Source organism: Syngnathus typhle, linkage group LG16 (assembly GCF_033458585.1).
Source record: "Syngnathus typhle isolate RoL2023-S1 ecotype Sweden linkage group LG16, RoL_Styp_1.0, whole genome shotgun sequence".
In the NCBI taxonomy this organism is placed as follows: Eukaryota; Metazoa; Chordata; class Actinopteri; order Syngnathiformes; family Syngnathidae; genus Syngnathus; species Syngnathus typhle.
Window position 1 is genome coordinate 1,935,934 of NC_083753.1, and position 18,192 is coordinate 1,954,125.

General features: G+C 49.0%; 2 protein-coding genes across 2 annotated transcripts; one reads left to right on the plus strand and one right to left on the minus strand.

Moving 5' to 3' along the window:
• The first annotated feature begins 311 nt into the window (after positions 1 to 311).
• cpxm1a (carboxypeptidase X (M14 family), member 1a) lies at positions 312 to 6,823 on the plus strand. Its single transcript, XM_061301468.1, has 13 exons — positions 312 to 791; positions 2,356 to 2,465; positions 3,434 to 3,573; positions 3,656 to 3,740; positions 3,866 to 4,016; positions 4,108 to 4,190; positions 4,260 to 4,383; positions 4,499 to 4,695; positions 4,761 to 4,940; positions 5,159 to 5,453; positions 5,598 to 5,737; positions 5,834 to 5,936; positions 6,020 to 6,823. The coding sequence occupies exons 1-13, from the start codon at positions 494 to 496 to the stop codon at positions 6,355 to 6,357; spliced, it is 2,244 nt and encodes a 747-aa protein (XP_061157452.1). The 5' UTR covers positions 312 to 493; the 3' UTR covers positions 6,358 to 6,823.
• A 60-nt stretch (positions 6,824 to 6,883) lies between these two features.
• On the minus strand, positions 6,884 to 16,881 carry wdr32 (WD repeat domain 32). The gene is made up of 7 exons (XM_061301471.1): positions 16,210 to 16,881; positions 15,333 to 15,446; positions 15,063 to 15,260; positions 14,767 to 14,969; positions 14,612 to 14,689; positions 14,393 to 14,538; positions 6,884 to 14,312 (listed from the first exon to the last, which is right to left on the minus strand). Exons 1-7 carry the CDS (start codon positions 16,662 to 16,664, stop codon positions 13,941 to 13,943), a joined length of 1,566 nt encoding a protein of 521 aa, XP_061157455.1. The 5' UTR covers positions 16,665 to 16,881; the 3' UTR covers positions 6,884 to 13,940.
• Between the last annotated feature and the right edge of the window lie 1,311 nt (positions 16,882 to 18,192).

An 18,192-nucleotide genomic window follows, 5' to 3' on the forward strand; every position in this document is an offset into this window, starting at 1 on the left:
GAATATGAAACATGTTTTTGTGTTGACTTCTTGCATGAGTGTTATCCAAGCGGTGGATGGGTGGGATTGTTGTTAGCAGGAAGTGGGCTGAATTTCGCAGAAGTGATCTACTCATAACACTGAAAAGAAGAGTAATCTCTTCTGAGTGTATGCCAAGTATAGTCCAGCCCATCTTCCAGATATTTATCAGGCACAAACAAGTGCCTTGGGGTCACTCGGAGAACATCTGATTTGAAGCCCTTAAACTAGTTTGAAACCCTACTTTGATGCCTTAACCTTTTCTTGACCCCCCCCCCCCACATTCAAAAGTGCGATGCATTTATTTGAAACCTGCACAATTTGAAAGTGCACCACAATGATTTTTCTACTTCGAGGACTTTTAGGTTATAAGGGTTTAATGCCCCTACCTCTCCTCCTCTTCCTCCTCCCCCCTCCCTTTTGGTCCTCCCCCTAGTCTCCCCTCATAAGTAATGTTCCTGCACATTCTCTGCACATGCAGCACACAAAGAGAAGGATGGAAAAGTCAGCCTTGATCTTCATCGTTCTCCTGGCGGGAACGTTTTGGGCGAGCGCAGACTTCAACAACACGACCGAGACCGCTGCTTCAGAGACAAACACCACCAACACCTTCAAGACCTCCGCCACCGCGGCCACCACAAATGGGGGCATTGCTGGGAGCAGCCCGACGGCAACCCTAGAGTTGAAGTCAAAAGCGAGCTGGGCACCCACGCCGTCGCGTCCCAGCAGAATTCCAAAGAAAGAAGCTAATCAAAAGGACAAACTTGAAATGGGTATGACCAACCACACATCTTCAGTCCGATTCTCAATACCTGAATTTGAAATCTCATTTGATACTGGCTAGGATTTTTTTAAATCCATAACCTATTTGAAACGTCAACCCTGTCTTGAAACCCTAATTTGAAATCAAAGTCTTAGTTTCAAACCCTAACCTTGGATTGAGACCTTAACATGACTCAAACCCTCAATTTGAAACCTTAACCCTTGTTTGAAACCCTTACCTTGGGTGGAACACTAACCCTTGTTTGACACGATAAACCTGTCTTAAAACCCAAACTGTAAACTCCAACCTTACATTGAAACACTAGTTTGAAAACCTAACCTTGATCCAAAACATTATTAATTTGGAATCCTAATTTATAATAATTTGAAACCCAGTCCAGACCTGTAATTTGAACGACTGCCGTGAAATGGAGGTCAATCGGTCATGTTTTGAATGGCGCTGTTTTGTGTCCGTCGGCTTTGTTGCCAGATGTGCTGCGAATCCCCCAAGACAAGTTTGCGGTGACTCGTCTCCATGCGTGAGAACACGGTGAACTTTCTTGAGCCCAAAACACTTAAATTTCCAAAGCAGACACACTGTCAGCGATTCTGGCGGACGCTTGTGTTATTGCCTCGCAATTCCCAGCGACTGGAACATTCAATTTTACACACGACCCCGTTGGCTCCGGTTGTGCACAAAAATGCCTTATCTGGGCGTCTTTATCCTCCTCCTCCTTGAGGAGCATGAGTGGGAAAATGGGAATGAGGCCCTTTCCGCAACCCGCATTGCCGAGCTGCTCCGATTACATCGCACTCACGCTGGAGCACTTTTAACCCCTCCACGCACAGCCAAACCAACATACAGTAACAGGAGTCAATCATCATGTAACACACAGTAACAGTAACATGTATTGTTGGAGTGACAGTATTGGCGCTATCTGTCATGTTGGCTTACAGTAACAGTAACCCACAATAACACATCAGCAGTATCATCTCAGGTCACTTGCTTTCAAATTCAAAGTCCACCCTTTTCCCAAATTGCAAGGCAGCGCGCCACACCAAAGTTTGTACGCAGAACACGCATCCGGAAACTATTTGCTTTGCTTCATTTTTTCCACAAGTTATGTCACAGCCTAATCCCTAAATGGAATAGAGTACATTCGGTTTTTTTCCCTTCGAAATTATAAAAGTCACATAAAGTAAGCCCGGTGAATATTTTCCGGATAGACTTAGTGCAGTGTTGTCCGAATCTTTTCTTCCATGCAAACAGAAAAATCGAAGGCCTTGGAAAGTCTTTGATTGTCATGCTAAATAAAGACAATCCACCAAGCAATTTACCGACTTTAAAAACGGCTATGGCACAGCTTTCCAAAAAATTACACGTGAATTGGCAAATCTAAGACTTTTTAGGATTTGTGGGCTGCCTGCTACCCTGCCGCATACCGGACTCGACGCGCCCCTGCACGGCACCGCATCTTAAACTCCACATTCAGAAGCAAAACAAAAACATTTTTCAACATGGCCATTTGTTACACCTTCAAACACTGAGAGCCCAATTTCAAACTTCCATTTCAGGCTGTCCTCCCCTGGGTCTGGAGTCCCTCAGGGTGGACGACACCCAAATCCAGGCGTCCTCCTTCCAGAGATTTGGTCTTGGTCCTCACAGGGGGAGGCTAAACATCCAGGTTCCATCTCTTTTTCATTTCTCATTCTTCTTCCTAGTTTTTTTCTTTAATCAGTGTTGTTCAGATGTTTGGTCTCCATGCAGAAGGGTGGACATGTCAACGTTTTAATGCCGGAACCACTTTTCAAAAGTGACAGTTGGGCAGATCTTGAAAAAAAGAGCCTTTAAGTGCTTTATTGCCACTTCCAATTCCAGTCTTCTGTCAAACTAATTACACACACACACACACGCACGCGTACACACACACACGCACGCACACACACACACAGCAAACAGACTTATAGTAACTGATTCTATAAGTCTGCAAGTTCAATGCCAATGCCAACACAGAATGGGAAACACCATAGACAGGCAAACAAATAGTATCTATTTGGCAAAAGGTTGCACAACACATGTAGACATGCAATATAACAAACATTGAGTTTGTACTTTTTTTCATGCCCACTACAAATTAAAACCTTGAAACTGCTTGAGATTTTTATCAAAACTTTAAGTTTTGCCAAACTTACCATGTTGGTGCTTGGTGGGATGATGGCGTGCATCTGATCGTATTATTATTATTTTTTACCTCCATTACAATTAGATGCCATAGATTAGAGCACCAAAAATACGTTCTGAAGAAGTGTAGAGAACCTGCTCCCGAAAATCAAGAGCCACAGATTTGAGAAGCCACTGAAACGGACTATTGGAATTTCCATTCATTGTAACGGGGAAAGATGATTTGAGAGTTCTCACTGTCTTTGTGTTGACTGGATATTAATCAGAAACACAGTGGGGCATAACGAGGGGCCATCAGAGAAAAAAAACTGCAAAAATAATGCGGTTTGGATGAATAACAGTATGAAAGGCTCTTATGAAATGGCTCTGGGAGTCTGAAAGCAATTAAGTGTCACTCTCAAGAGCCAACCAGTTTGTGGTTCACCCCAATGCTGACCAAGCATTCCCGTGCGCACGCTCTAATATTTCCAGTCGGGCATTGAGGACGGTGACCTGTACGACGGCGCTTGGTGTGCTGACTACCGGGATCAGCACCAGTGGCTGGAGGTGGACGCCCTGCACCTAACTCGCTTTACCGGAGTCATCCTGCAGGGACGCAACTCTATCTGGAGGTCAGGTAGTGTTAGAATTTCCCACAATTACACCAATTGGGAAATCTGAGCAAACTTTTTGTGTGCACGCCTACGCGTGCAGAGAAGATTGGGTCACGAGCTACAAAGTGCAGCTAAGCAACGACTCCATCACCTGGAAAAGTAGCATGAACGCAACGCAAGAAGCGGTAAGTCAGGCTTCCAACGCCAATCCAACCCATGCTTGAAACCTTGAATCAATCAATTTCAATGCCATTATCAGTGACAATTTTTTTTTTCCCCCGATACTCAAACTCCTACCTCAATGCTGCAGGTTTTTGAAGGCAACATGGACGCCGAGACTCCGGTGCTGGCCTTGTTCCCTGTCCCGATGGTTGCACGGTACATCCGCATCAATCCGCAGAGTTGGTACCCCGACGGAGACGTCTGCCTTCGAGCCGAGATACTTGGGTGTCGGGTTCACGGTACACATGCGCAACCCATCCTGCGAGGGTTATATGCCCCGCCCTTATAATGGACTGTTCGTGTTAACTGATGTGTTGTTCAACCTTCCAGAGCCGCAGGATGGCTTTTCACAAGAGGGCGGAACAAAGGACAATCTAGATTTCCGCCACCACAACTACCAGGAGATGAGAAAGGTTCACAACTAGTTCCTTGGCTTTTGTACGTTGAAAACTTTTAAACTTCGCTATCTCCTTCTCTGAAAGCTGATGAAGTCGGTGACGGAAGAGTGTCCCGACATCACGCGGATTTACACCATTGGGAAAAGCTACATGGGCCTCAAACTCTATGTCATGGAGATCTCAGATAACCCTGGGAAGCACGAACTCGGTGAGAAACCTTAACTCATTCACTACTAATGACGGCTAATGATGTCAAAGATCCATTCCAACAGTGAATGAATTAGACATTTGGTACCCAGACACATTGACTCATTTTTGATCAGGCGAGCCGGAGTTCCGCTACGTGGCCAACATGCACGGAAACGAAGTCCTGGGTCGTGAGTTGGTCCTCAACCTGATGCAGTATCTGTGCCGCGAGTACAAGCGAGGCAACCAGCGCGTGGTCCGGCTCGTTACCGACACCCGCATTCACCTCTTTCCCTCCATGAACCCGGACGGCTACGAAATGGCTTACAAGAAGGTCCTTCGTCCTTACTTTTTGTGGCGGGAAAGGTGGGGTGAATTTAAACTCCTGACGTTCCTCAGGGCTCCGAGCTGGCCGGCTGGGGTGAGGGACGCTACACCTATGAATGGATCGACCTGAATCACAACTTTCCGGATCTGAACACCATCCTGTGGGACGCTCAGTATATATCCAGGGACCCGTCCAAAGTGCCCAACCACTACGTTCCCATTCCGGAATACTACACTAAAGAAGATGCCTTGGTGAGAACACCAGAAATGCAACCGTTATTGTGAGGGGGGGGGGGGGCAAAATGGTCTGATAGCACCTCACACTACTCAGGAAAATACCACCTACTCTAGACGGGAGACCGAAAGAACGTAAAAAAGTTCTCAGTGAGGGACCAGAACATCAGGTTCTACTAGAACAAAAGACCAAAAATTTCAGCAAGCTGATTGTGATTGGGTCCTGGGTTGGTCAGGTGGCCCCGGAAACCCGCGCCGTGATCAGCTGGATGCAGGACATCCCATTTGTGCTGGGCGCCAACCTGCACGGGGGCGAGCTGGTGGTGACGTACCCGTACGACGGCACCGAGAACTGGGCCCCGCAGGCAGACACGCCCACCCCGGACAACTCCTTCTTCCGCTGGGTGGCCACCGTCTACGCCTCCACCAACCGGGCCATGGCCAACCCAGAGCGCCGCCTGTGCCACAACGAGGACTTCCAGGTCTACAACAACATCATCAACGGCGGCGCCTGGCACCACGTGGCCGGAAGTGAGTCACAGTTTTGTGAAATTTGGTAGGCGGGTCTATCTTGAGCTTACCTCCACGCCTGAAAAGATAGCCGTTTCTAGACATTTTATTGCAATTTTATTTTGCCGGTGGCTCAGCACTGACACTAGTGACTGTCCTTCTCAGGCATGAACGATTTCAGCTACTTGCACACCAATTGCTTTGAGGTGACAGTGGAGCTTTCCTGTGACAAGTTTCCTCACGCCAGCGAGCTTCCCGTCGAGTGGGAGAACAACAAGGAGTCGCTCCTCCTCTTCATGGAGCAGGTTGCTAATCTTCCATTTTATTTCAGCAACAAAAATAATGAATGAATCGAAATGTCGCCTTGAGTCATGAGCCCCTCCAAAAAAACGTCTCATCAGGTGCATCGTGGCCTGAAAGGTGTAGTGCGGGACAAGGAGAGCAAAAAAGGAATCGAGGACGCCGTGATCAAGGTGGAGGACCACGGACACGACATCCGAACAGGTAAGGCAGACAACGGAATGAGGGCCATTGGCAGTCACCTCACAGCCACCTTGGCATGCCCATCCCCCCCCTCCCTTGTGCAGCCGCTGACGGAGACTACTGGCGCCTGCTGAACCCGGGCGACTACAAAGTAGTGGCATGGGCTGAGGGCTACTTCCCGGCAGTGCGGCACTGCCATGTAGGCATGGAGCCCCGTGCCACCATCTGCGACTTCAACTTGACGCAGACGCCTGTGCAGCGCCTCAAGGAGATCCGGGCCAAGGGCGGCAAGATCCCGCAGGACTTGCAGCTGCGCCTGCGGGCCCTGCGCCTGCGCAAGCTGCGCGCGAGCACCAAGGCCATCAACCAACGGCGCGAAGGTCAAAGGATGCAGCGAGAGCAGGCTGCCCGCAAGGCCCGATCCCCCTCCTTGACTTTATGAAGACGAGGGATTGACACGCACAGTCGCTTCGCCTTGCTGTCGGACACAACATTAGGTACGTCTGCCACTGCCACTCCAAGAGGAAGCTTGTAGAGGTTCTCACTTGATTTTGATGTCCAAAAGTAAAATAATTCGGCGGGATAAGGAGTGTTAGAGCCACATTAGTGGAACTGTATTTTCTTGATTGTGCTGTCCAAAAGTAAAATAATTCTGGGGGATAAGGAGTGTTAGAGCCACATTAGTGGGACTGTATTTTCTATACTGTGATTTAAAGTGGAGTGAAGCAAATGATTTTTTTTGCAAGATTGAGTGACCCCTAAATGTCCTTTTGAACTGTGAAGTTGTTTAAAAAAAAAAACACTCAGCAAGTGTCAGCTGGTCTGATGTATAACGACTTTACTTTGACTCAAGTCCAACAAGACTACACTGTCTCAAAAAATTATTTTAATAAAAATTCATTCTACTGCGTTTGTTTGGACTGAATTGATTATGCTGCCATCTAGTGGCGTGGAGGCAGAACCACAACTTTCAAAACAAAGCAATTTCTTGTTTATTGTTGCCAAGACAAAGTACCTTTCCTTCCTTTTTTTAATGTTTCATAGCTCAGGATAATTCAGTGCGTGAATACAACTTGGCACCGCATGTACACAAACGCACACACAAACACACACAAACATATGCAGAAGAGCACTGCAAACAATTGTTGAAAATTGTTTTCTGTTGAATTCATATTTTGCGCTTATTTCAGTCTTTCAATAGGAGCAAACTGAGTGACCTCAGTATTCGTTTGAGTTATTGATTATTCTGACATTACATTTTGGGAAAACCCGAAAAACAATTTCCACCCACATTACATACTCAAAAAACAGCTCCAGAGAAGCACAAAGTCAGAACTTTGATGAAATAAATAAGTCAATAAATGCATTTCCATCCGTTGTCTTTCAGGCTCACCTTGAATATCAGTTTTCAATTAAGTCCTATTTTCATAAGAAATAAGCGCAAGAACAAACTATGTGTATATGTCATAAATATTAGGGCCATACTGGAAAGAAAAAAAAATATTGTAGCACGAGAAGAAATTTAGAAATGTGTAGACAAGCTTTTTTTCCCCATTCATAAAAAGTCTGAATGATACGAGACTAAGCAGTGCTTTTATGAGATATTTGTTTAACTAGGAAGTCGGAATACGAGAGTTGTCGTATATTTATGTTTTTTTTTTATCCCCACCTTCCATTCCAGTGTGGTCCTAACAGCCCTTATTGATTACCGACTGCGGCTAGTATGCATAGTAGTTCACACTTGGCTTTCATCTTTTTTTCTATTATTAGTTAGTATAGAAACCTAACGCATACTCAGACAAGGGTAAAAAAAAAAAAAAAAAAAAGATGGATGAGAAAAAAATTCTCAAGAAATGTCTTGGTCATTATGGATTTTTCTTTAGTCTCATAATGGTGAAAAGGGAAAACAACTCGGAACTATTTCCCATTTCTAGGTGAGGCTCTCGATATTTCCCCTCCGTGAGTCGTCACCTTACCATGGTGGAGGGGTTTGCGTGCCCCTATGATCCTAGGAGCCATGTTGTCTGGGGCTTCATGCCCCTGGTAGGGTCACCCATGGCAAAAGGGTCCTAGGTGAGGGGCCAGACAAAGCACGGCTCACAAAACCCCTGATGACGATTGGATTGGCTCTAGTTTTCCCTCGCCCGAACGCGGGTCACCGGGGCCCCCCTCTGGAGCCAGGCCTGGAGGTGGGGCTCGAAGGCGAGCGCCTGGTGGCCGGGCCTTCGCCCATGGGGCCCCGGCCGGGCATAGCCCGAAAAGAAAACGTGAGTCCCCTTTCCCATGGGCTCACCACCTGTGGGGTGAAGGGGTCGGGTGCAAAGTGAGCTGGGCGGCGGCCAAAGGCAGGGACCTTGGCGGTCCGATCACCGGCTGCAGAGGCTGGCTCTAGGGACATGGAATGTCACCTCTGGTTGGAAAGGAGCCCGAGCTGGTGTGAGGCAGAAAAGTTTCGACTAGACCAACGGTGGCCAACCAGCGGCTCGCGAGCCGCATGCAGCTCTTTGGCTGGTTTCATGCGGCTCTTCAGGAGATTTCACATGACAAGCGTCAAAATGCTTGGCTGGCGCTGCCATTTATTCCCCCTAGGTGGCGCGCTGACCAGTTGAATCGGTTTGAGTTAAAAAGAAGAAGAATGACGTACTCTAAATGACGACAAATGCGCGTGATCATTTGAGTTTTAAATTATTTGTTTCAAGTTCGCTCTCAAAATGGCAGGGAAAGAAAGCACAGCCAAACAAAAATACGAAGAAGAACACAGGACATTTTTAACAGAGTGGGAGAGTTTATATTTTTCGTTGAACGTAATGGCAAGCCATTCTGCCTTATATGTCAGGCATCATTAGCGCATTTCAAAGCTTCAAATCTTCAGCGTCACTTCAGCTCAGTCCATCCTAATATCGACCAGGAATTTCCAAAAGGGACTGAACTTCGCAAGCACAGGTTGGTCACTTTGAAAAGTCAGGCAGAAAAGCAGATGCATTTTTTCCAAAAATTTACAAACCACTCAGAGACCGTAACGCTTGCATCATATCAACTGGCTTGGAACATTGCACAGGCTAAAAAGCCATACAACGAAGGGGACTTCATTAAAAAATGCCTCATTGAGGCTGTTTAAATCTTGTCTCCTAAAGACGACAAACTAAAATAAAGCATATCAGATGTCCAACTCTCCCGCCACACTGTTGAACGCAGAATATCGGACATTAACAGGGCTATTGAATCACAGTTGCACTCTCACCTTCATTTTAGTGTGGCATTGGATGAGAGTTGTGACATACAAGACAAGCCTCAGTTGGCAATATTTGCACGGTCTGTGTCAAACAAATTTATGATCAAAGAAGAACTCCTTGATATTGTGCCATTAAAAGACAGAACCCGTGGCATAGATGTGAAAGAAACAATGATGGCTGCATTTGCAAAAGCAAACCTGCCCATCGCTAAACTAACTGCAATAGCCACGGATGGAGCACCGGCCATGATCGGATCCGTGAACGGGCTTGTGGGGCTGTGCAAAACTGACCAAACATTTCCCGACTTTTGGAATTTCCATTGCATCATCCACAGGGAGCAACTCGTGTCTAAATCATTGAATTTAGACAAAGTCATGAAACTTGTGATGGAAATCGTCAACTACATCCGCACACATGCGCTTAACCACAGGCAATTCAGGAATCTCATCGCTGAGTTGGACCAAGGGCTTTCAGGTGACCTGCCGCTGCACTGCACTGTGAGGTGGCTGTCAAAAGGCAAAGTACTCTCTTGCTTCTTTGAGCTTTTGGATGCCGTGAAACTGTCCATGGAAGAGAAGGGCAAGGACTATCCCGACCTCTCGGACCTCGTGTGGATTATGGATCTGGCATTTTTGGTCGACATGCTGTCTCACTTGGACAGACTGAACCTGACCCTGCAGGGCAAATTAAAAATGCTGCCTGACCTCGTGCAATCTGTGTTTGCGTTTATCAACAAACTGAAGCTGTTCAAGGCGCATATTAAAAAGGGAGATTTAACGCATTTTCCTACTCTGCTAAAAGCCAGTAAACAAGTCACCGTTGCCGCCTTGAAAAAAATAGACAGATATGCAACACTGGTTGAAAACCTGCACGAAAGCTTTGTGACTCGGTTCTGTGATCTACAACTGAAAAGACCACAGATTACGTTCCTTGTAGATCCATTTAATGCAGAGACAGACTGTTTGAAAACCCCGCTCATCACAGATGAGGCTGCGACTGAGTTGGAGATGATGGATCTTTGTGAGGAGAATCAACTGAAAACTGTTTTCAGGGAAGGCACCATTGAGTTCTGGAAAAGTGTGCCAATGGAAAAATACCCCAACGTCAAACTGTGTTTAAGATACTGTCGATGTTTGGGTCAACGTACGTCTGCGAGTCTGTGTTTTCCACCCTGAAACATGTGAAATCAAAGCCTCGATCTGTTCTGACTGACACTCATGTGAAAGAGTTGCTTCGAGTGGCAACAACAGAATACAAGCCACATTTGAGGAGGGTTGTTCAGGACAAGGAATGCCAGAAGTCCCACTAAGCAGCATAGTAAGAGAAAAACGTTATTGAAAATTGTTATATCTGTTTGTGGACTTGTGTGTGTGTGTGGGGGGGTTATGTGTATGATGTGGCTCTTTGCGATGATACAGTAAAAAATGTGGCTCTTAGTCTCTGACTGGTTGGCCACCCCTGGACTAAACATAGTCGGACTTGCCTCCACACATAGTAAGGGCTCTGGTACAAGCCCTCTCAAGAGGGTCTGGACTCTCTTCCACTCTGGAGTTGCCCACGGTGAGAGGCATCGAGCAGGTGTGGGCATACTTATTGCCCCCCCGGCTGGGCGCCTGCACATTGGGGTTCACCCTGGTGAACAAGAGGGTAGCCTCCCTCCCCCTTCGGGTGGGGGGACAGGTCCTGACTGTTTGTGTCTATGCACCAAACGGCAGCTCAGAGTACCCACCCTTCTTGGAGTCCCTGGAGGAAGTGCTGGAGAGCGTTTCTTCTGGGGACTCCATCATTCTACTGGGTGACTTCAATGCTCACGTGGACAATGACCTAGAAGGGCGTGATTGGGAAGAACAGCCCCGCCGATCAGAACCCAAGCGGTGTTCTATTGTTGGACTTCTGTGCTCGACACGGATTCTCTATAATGAACACCATGTTCAAGCATAAGGGTGTCCATGTGTGCACTTGGCAACAGGACACCCTAGGCCGCAGTTCGATGATCGACTTTGTAGTCGTGTCATCGGATTTGCGGCCGCATGTTTTGGACATTCGGGTGAAGAGAGGGGCGGAGCTGTCAACTGATCACCACCTGGTGGTGGGTTGGCTCCGATGGTGGGGGAAGATGCCTGTCCGACCTGGCAGACCCAAATGCTCTGTGAGGGTCTGCTGTAAACGTCTGGCAGAATCCCCTGTCAGGAAGAGCTTCAACTCCCACCTCCGGCAGAGCTTTTCCCACGTCCCGGGGGAGGCGGGGACATTGAGTCCGAGTGGACCATGTTGAGGCAGCCGACCGGAGCTGTGGCCGTAAGGTCGTTGGTGCCTGTCGTGGCGGCAATCCCCGAACCCGCTGGTGGACACAGGCGGTAAGGGATGCCGTCAAGCTGAAGAAGGAGTCCTATCGGGCCGTTTTGGCCTGCGGGACTCCGAAGGCAGCTGACAGGTACCGGATGGCCAAGCAGAACGCGGCTTTGGCGGTTGCGGAGGCAAAAACCCGGGCGTGGGAGGACTTTGGCAAGGCCATGGAAAATGACTTCTGAACGACTTCGAGGAAATTCTGGTCTACCATCCGGCGTCTCAGGAGGGGGAAGCAGTGCACAGTCAACACTGTTTACAGTGGAGATGGCGTGCTGCTGACCTCGACTCGGGACGTTGTGAGTCGGTGGGGAGAATACTTTGAAGACCTCAATTCCACCGACACGCCTTCCATTGTGGAAGCTTGGCCTGGAGACTCTGAGGCGTACTCTCCAATTTCTGGGGTCGAAGTCACTGAGGTAGTTAAAAAAACTCCTCGGTGGCAAGGCCCCCGGGGTGGATGAGATCCGCCCGGAGTTCTTAAAGGCTCTGGATGTTGTGGGGCTGTCATGGCTGACACGCCTCTATGGTGCTTTGGGAGTACGGGGTGCCGAGCCAACTGATAAGTGTCTCGATCCCTGTATCACCGATGCCAGAGTTTGGTCCGCATTTCAGGCAGTAAGTCGGATTCGTTCCCAGTGAGGGTTGGACTCCGCCAAGGCTGCCCTTTGTTACCGATTCTGTTAATAATTTTTATGGACAGAATTTCTAGGCGCAGCCGAGGCATTGAGGGTGTCCGGTTTGGGGACCTCAGCATCGTGTCTCTGATTTTCTCTGTACCGGTCCGTCGTGGTGAAGAGAGAGCTGAGCCAAAAGGCAAAGCTCTCCATTTACCGGTCGATCTATGCTCCTACCCTTACCTATGGTCACGAGCTATGGGTCGTGACCAAAAGAACCACATCCAGGATACAAGTGGCCGGAATGAGTTTCCTCCGCAGGGTGTCCCTTAGAGATAAGGTGAGAAACTCGGTCAACCGGGACAGACTCAGAGTAGAGCCGCTGCTCCTCCACCTTGAGAGGAGCCAGATGAGGTGGCTCGGGCATCTCATCAGGATGCCTCCTGGATGCCACCCTGGAGAGGTGTTCCGGGCATGTCCTACCGGTAGGAGACACCGGTGACGACCCAGGATGCGCTGGAGAGACTATGTCTCTCAGCTGGCCTGGGAACGCCTTGGGATCCCCTGGGATGAGTTGGATGAAGTGGCTGGGGAGAGGGAAGTCTGGGAGTCCCTCCAAAGCTGCTGCCCCCGCGACCCGACCCCGGATAACCGGAAGAAGATGGATGGATGGATGGCTCTCGATATTTGAACAGGAGGCGAGAACGCAAAGAGAAAAAAAAAGTCACCTAAACGCCATTGTTGACAGATTGCTATGACAAAAAAAAATAAAACGCTGAAAGGCCACGAGGCGGAAACATGAGCCAAAGGCAGCGGTGTCCATGTCGTGCCATGTTGAGTCAACGTGGAAAGCAACCAGCTCGCAAGTCAACAAAATATTTCTCCATTCATTCATTTTGCGGGCGAGCTGGGGCCTAAGCAGGGTGGACTCCAGATTGGTCGCTAACCAATGGCGACCAATCGGGGGGCAGGAAAATTTAAAAAAGAAGACAGTCAATTGAATATTGGGCAAAAAAAAGTAGTGTTTTTTGTTTTACTTTTTTCTTTAAAGTTAGATTATGGTTTGGATTGAGAGAGAAAAAAAATCACTTCAATTTTACAAGAATAAATCTTTGTCAAATGTTTATGTTTTTATGTTTATATTTTTTTCTAACAAAGTAAGCTTATTGAGAAATATTTCAAGATGCAAGCAGTGTTTTCCGCACTGTTTGAGGGAAACGCTTTTATAAAAACTGTACTTTTTTTCTAGAAATTTGCGGTGGTTTGAGAAAATCTGAAGATTTAAGTCTCGTTGAAAGAAAAAGTTTCAAGATTAGAGTCTGGTTTTTCCACTTTGAGAAAAAGTTGCAATATTTCTAGGAAAAGCCATTTTTCTTAGAATTATTTTATCAATTTAATTTAATATTAATTTAATTTTTTTCCCCCCTTCTAAAAAGTCACAGGGCAGCCCGCCAATCGCATTGAGACAAAGAAGCCATCACGCTCACTTTCAGACCTTTGGACAATTTTCAATCTTCAGTTTAGCTCACATGCAGACAACTTCTTGAGAAAATGCACGCAAGCACGCGGAGACCACGAGGATGGTCCACACGGGACGGCCGCAGCATAGATTCCAAGTCGAGCCTCACAAGGGCAAGCCGGACGGACGTGCTAAGCAGCCGTCGGACGCCTCGCCCCTAAGGTTCCACCTTAAATGTGCAATTTAAGGCAGAGCGAATCGTTGAGGCCGCTGTCGCTTCGGGACGGACTGGAAACGTCCCCGGCGGGCCGCAGCACTTTTGAGAAGGTGTGCATAGAAGACGCGGGCGTACCTGGGTGGGCGTGTTCTGCTAGAACTTGGGCTGGTAGAGTGCCACCCGGCCGCTCAGGCAGCCCGAGGCCAGCTGGCAGTGTGTGGGTGAGAACTTGGTGGTGAGCACCACGTCGCTGTGAGAGTAGATGGAGCGCACCTCGCGCAGGCAAGCCGTCTCCACCGGCACGCAGTCGGCTAGCTCGCCGCAGCTGTCGTCAAAGGCAAGCAGACGCACACCGTAGCCGTACGGCGAGCAGATAAGGCGTCCGTCCGGGCTGAAACAAAGCTCCTTGATGTAGCCCCGCCCCACGTTGGCCTCCTCGATGAAGTGAGTCAGGCGCAGGGAGCAGCGTGGGGACGCTGGCGGGCGGGTGGGAGCGCCCTCCTGGAACTCGTACACGCACGTCCACTGCAGGGGACATGCCGGGGGGGGGGCTTGAAAAACCTGCCACAGAGGCCAACGTGCCATCGTCGCGTCACGGGGCTCACCTCCCGATCGTCCATGTTGCTGGAGCAGCGTATGAGTGCGGCCCAGCCTTTGGGGTGGAGCTGCAGGGACGTGATGCAGCTCCCTCGATCCCGCTCCCCCGGGATCTCCGGGGTCAGAACCTCCAGGCTGTTCCGGGGAGAAAGGCCTGAAGGAAGAGCGTTTAGGTTTCATGATCGGAGGTTGATCCTCGACAGCTTTTACGTCAAAGGGCTTCTCACCTTCTCTATGCGGGTGCAACTTGGCGGAGTCGTTTCCGTGGCGCGGTCCGGCCGAGCGGGATGCCAGCGCGCCTCCGTCTGAGCGTCAAAGCGCACATTTGAACCCACCCGACCGCGATCCCTGCATGACGGGAGCGAAGGCCGGCGCCGCTTACCTGAAGTGAGCGGCGTCCGCCTGGCCCGCAGCATGCGGTAGCTGCCCACCTCCAGCGACTGCGTGAGGTCCAAGTCGTGCAGGATGAGCAGGTAGCCCGACGACGTGGAGATGAGCATCTTGGAGCAGTCGGGTGTCAGACGCATCCTCATCAGGTAGCGTGTGTGGAAGAACTTCTTGTGCGGGCAGCCGTCCTCCGTGAATCTGAGGGGAGCGTTTGGTATTTTATCAGACTTTTGCTACGGTGACGAGATTTGAGAGTAGCTCATGATCACTTTAAAGTAAGACTCTGGGCACCTGTTGGTGTCCCACGTGATGACGTTGCCGTCGAAGCCGGAGGTGACCAGCAGGCGCGTGTTGGTGTCGTACTCGATGTTCTTCACCCAGCTGGCATGGCCGTGCAGCGAGCAAACCTTGGAGTTGAGCTTGCGCAGGTCCCACAGCGCGATGGTGGTGTCATCCGAGCACGTGGCGAACAGACGGTTGTCCAGGAACCTGAAGCAGAACTGTTAGCGTTTCCATTTCAATGCCTTAGCTTGAATGATTTGAAATATGGACAAAAGTCACCTTATGTTATTGACACAGTCCTCATGGGCCTCCGTCAAGGTTTTGATGTGTCGGGACGAGATAGGATCAAAGAGGAGGACCTCGGTCTGCTCGCAGGCCACCGTCAGCACAGACCTGAAGATCACATGTCATCGTCGAGCACTTGGGCAAGTTTTTTCTAAACCAGGGTTGTTTTATTTTTAAATGAGCATTTAAAGCTTGGCGACAGCCAGGCTTTCAAACTGGACTTCAAAGTTTCACATTTGGGTCTCGTGCCAGGGTTTGTATTTCAGCCCAGCACGCATTAACAAGAGGACCGAGTGGGAACACAAGGGTGAGCAGGCCTGCTGCTTCAGCTTGACCTGCTTTATTGAGCCGTCTAGTCGCTTTGACCCAGCCACTAATCCACAGCGAACAACTAACCCTCCCACTCTAATCGATTACACACCTACAAACGTAATCAGCATACAAAAGTCAACTGCCAGTATAACGTGAGAAAGAAAGCAACCCGCCGCCCCGGCCCGCAGGGGTCTCAAACTCCAGTCCTCGGGGGCCGCATTCCGACATGTTTTCCAAGTTTCCCAGGTGTGTTTAACGAGGGAAACTTGGAAAACATGTAGGAATGCGGCCCCCGAGGACTGGAGTTTGAGACCCTTGATAGAGACTGGACTGGAGGCTGTGGACTATCCATTAAAAACAAACAAAAGCCAGGGTTAGGTTTCAAATAAGGTTTGGTGTTTTCAGGACCAAGTTTGGAATTCAATGTTAAGAGTCATGCTAACTGACTGGGTATGGGTTTCAGATGATGGTCAGGGGTGGGGGTCCAGCCGACATTTGTGTAATGATGCATTCTCGGCCTCCACATTCGGGGTTACCCCGACTTGAGGGCCTTCCTTACCCGTCTGGAGAGTATTCCAGGTTGAACACGGCACCGTGCGTCTTGGTGCTCAGGTTGACTGAGTCGGCGGCCGGGTTCATGGAGCTGTACAAGCTAGTCATGGTCCTGAAATTGTCCCGCACCGGGTCCACAAATACGCCGCGCCTAATGGACCTGTTCTGAAGCCACGAGAAAAGACTCGGAGCCCGGCTAGTGTCGCAGCCCGAAACCCCACTGCCGTCGCCGCCTGCCGATTGAGGCGCGGCGGCTGATTCTTGACGATCTTCCAAAGTGTCGCTGGTTGCCGGCGGGGAAGGAGGGCAGCTACGAGCGAGGTCTGCATCGTGGTCCGAGCCGTCCATGTGGGGTTCTTTGTCGGATCCCCCGCCGCCGCTACTGCTGCTGCTGGTGGTCGTGCTGCTGCTGCTCCTGCTGTCGGGCCTGTCCCGCGGCTCGTCGGGGTCCTCTGAGCTCATTGTGGCCTCTGGCGAGATATCCGAGCGTCGAATGAGCGCAGTCCACCGGACGAGCGTGAAAGCGGAGCCGCCTCAACACCACGGCGGTGCCATGACGGATTTTAAGTGAGCTTGAAGTGGACAAATGTTGCTTGTTGTCAGATTTGCCCGAGCCGAACCGCCGCGGTAGAAGCGGGAGAGGCTAGTCGGCGGACAACTGGACGAGTACCGGTGAGACTTTCAAAGTAAATGAATGCAAGTGCTGAATCTCACCGTAGGCAAACGAAAATTAGCATGACAGCATTTAAAGCATAAAACATACACAACAAATACTATTTAATCTATGTTTTGGTTTCACATTGTATTTTGTTTCATTCGTTTTTGTACTCTGAAGCACACTACCGGAAATTACTTTTATTTAAATGGCTGGCTTGACTTCATAATGACAGATATTGCGTAATTCCGTTTCCGCCTTTTTCTTTCGGCGCCTCGCCCCAGGTTTGTTGCTTCCACCTTGTGGATGGATGGACTCTTACCAATTTGGATTGCCAATTTGATACACACTTCTAAAGTAATACATTTGCTAAATAATTTAATTGTATCCTCATCATTGTTTCTTTCACTAGCTTTTCTCCACGAACGCTGATTTTATCAGGTGCGACAGTGCTCACCTTTGACCAGAGGTGGTCCTGGCTGCTTTTGCGCCATGGGCAAACCATCCATGCCCCCCCCCCCCCCCCCCCCCAAAAAAAAAACAAATACCATCCGGTCCGTCGAACAACCTTAACTTAACATTGATCACGTTGCGTATGCGTGCATCAGGTAATAACGGACATAGTGCGTGCACTGTCTGTTTTTGTGTGTAATTTATTCCATTAACCCAATTGATTACATGTGGTTAGGTATTATTATTTTTATGAATGAAATACAATTTATTTGGAAACAGTTGTGTGGCCTTGGAATCTCTCGCCCCCCTCCCTTTGCTTTTCCTCTCGGGCCTCTGCTGTCCCCTGCCGGCCGCTGCCCTCTTTCCTGCTCGGAGCATGCGAGAGAGAGAGGTGGGGAGGGAGGGGCGACCCGACACGACTCTCAGCAGCAAATTGACATCACGTGACAATAAGGGCGCCACAGTGCCCACTGAACAGATTTGATTTGAGATGGAACTGATTGATGACTTTTTTTTTCTGAGTGCTCGTGCGCCCTGGGCGGTCGGCCATATAGCCCATTCAAAAAAACGGCCCAGCTAGGGGTGTTAAACTTAATTTTGTCGATGGCCACTTTGTTAATGCGGCTTCATTTGGAGGGTGGAACCAAATAAATGTTTAATCGTGATAGCAGTTTCTTCACCTATCGTTCAAGTGATTGTAAATAAAATGTTTCAAAATATCATTTATTGCAAACGAGAAACATTTTATTAAACATTTTAGAGAGGGTCATTGCCCACATAAAATGATGCAGCGAGACGGAGCTGGCCCCCGGACCTTGGGTTTGACACCTGTGACCTATATTTTTTTTCCCCCTCAGATAATATTTTTACCAAATACACGCT

What these genes read in the sequence shown, in the direction of transcription:
- cpxm1a (XM_061301468.1), top strand. Translation starts at nt 494, where the DNA reads ATGCAGCACACAAAGAGAAGGATGGAAAAGTCAGCCTTGATCTTCATC. An exon ending in ACTTGGGTGTCGGGTTCACG is followed by an intron (nt 4,017 to 4,107) that starts GTACACATGCGC and finishes TCAACCTTCCAG; the next exon opens with AGCCGCAGGATGGCTTTTCA. An exon ending in ACTACCAGGAGATGAGAAAG is followed by an intron (nt 4,191 to 4,259) that starts GTTCACAACTAG and finishes CTTCTCTGAAAG; the next exon opens with CTGATGAAGTCGGTGACGGA.
- wdr32 (XM_061301471.1), bottom strand. Translation starts at nt 16,664, where the DNA reads ATGAGCTCAGAGGACCCCGACGAGCCGCGGGACAGGCCCGACAGCAGG. An exon ending in ATCACGTGGGACACCAACAG is followed by an intron (nt 14,970 to 15,062) that starts GTGCCCAGAGTC and finishes CGCTCCCCTCAG; the next exon opens with ATTCACGGAGGACGGCTGCC. An exon ending in GCAACATGGACGATCGGGAG is followed by an intron (nt 14,313 to 14,392) that starts GTGAGCCCCGTG and finishes TGTCCCCTGCAG; the next exon opens with TGGACGTGCGTGTACGAGTT.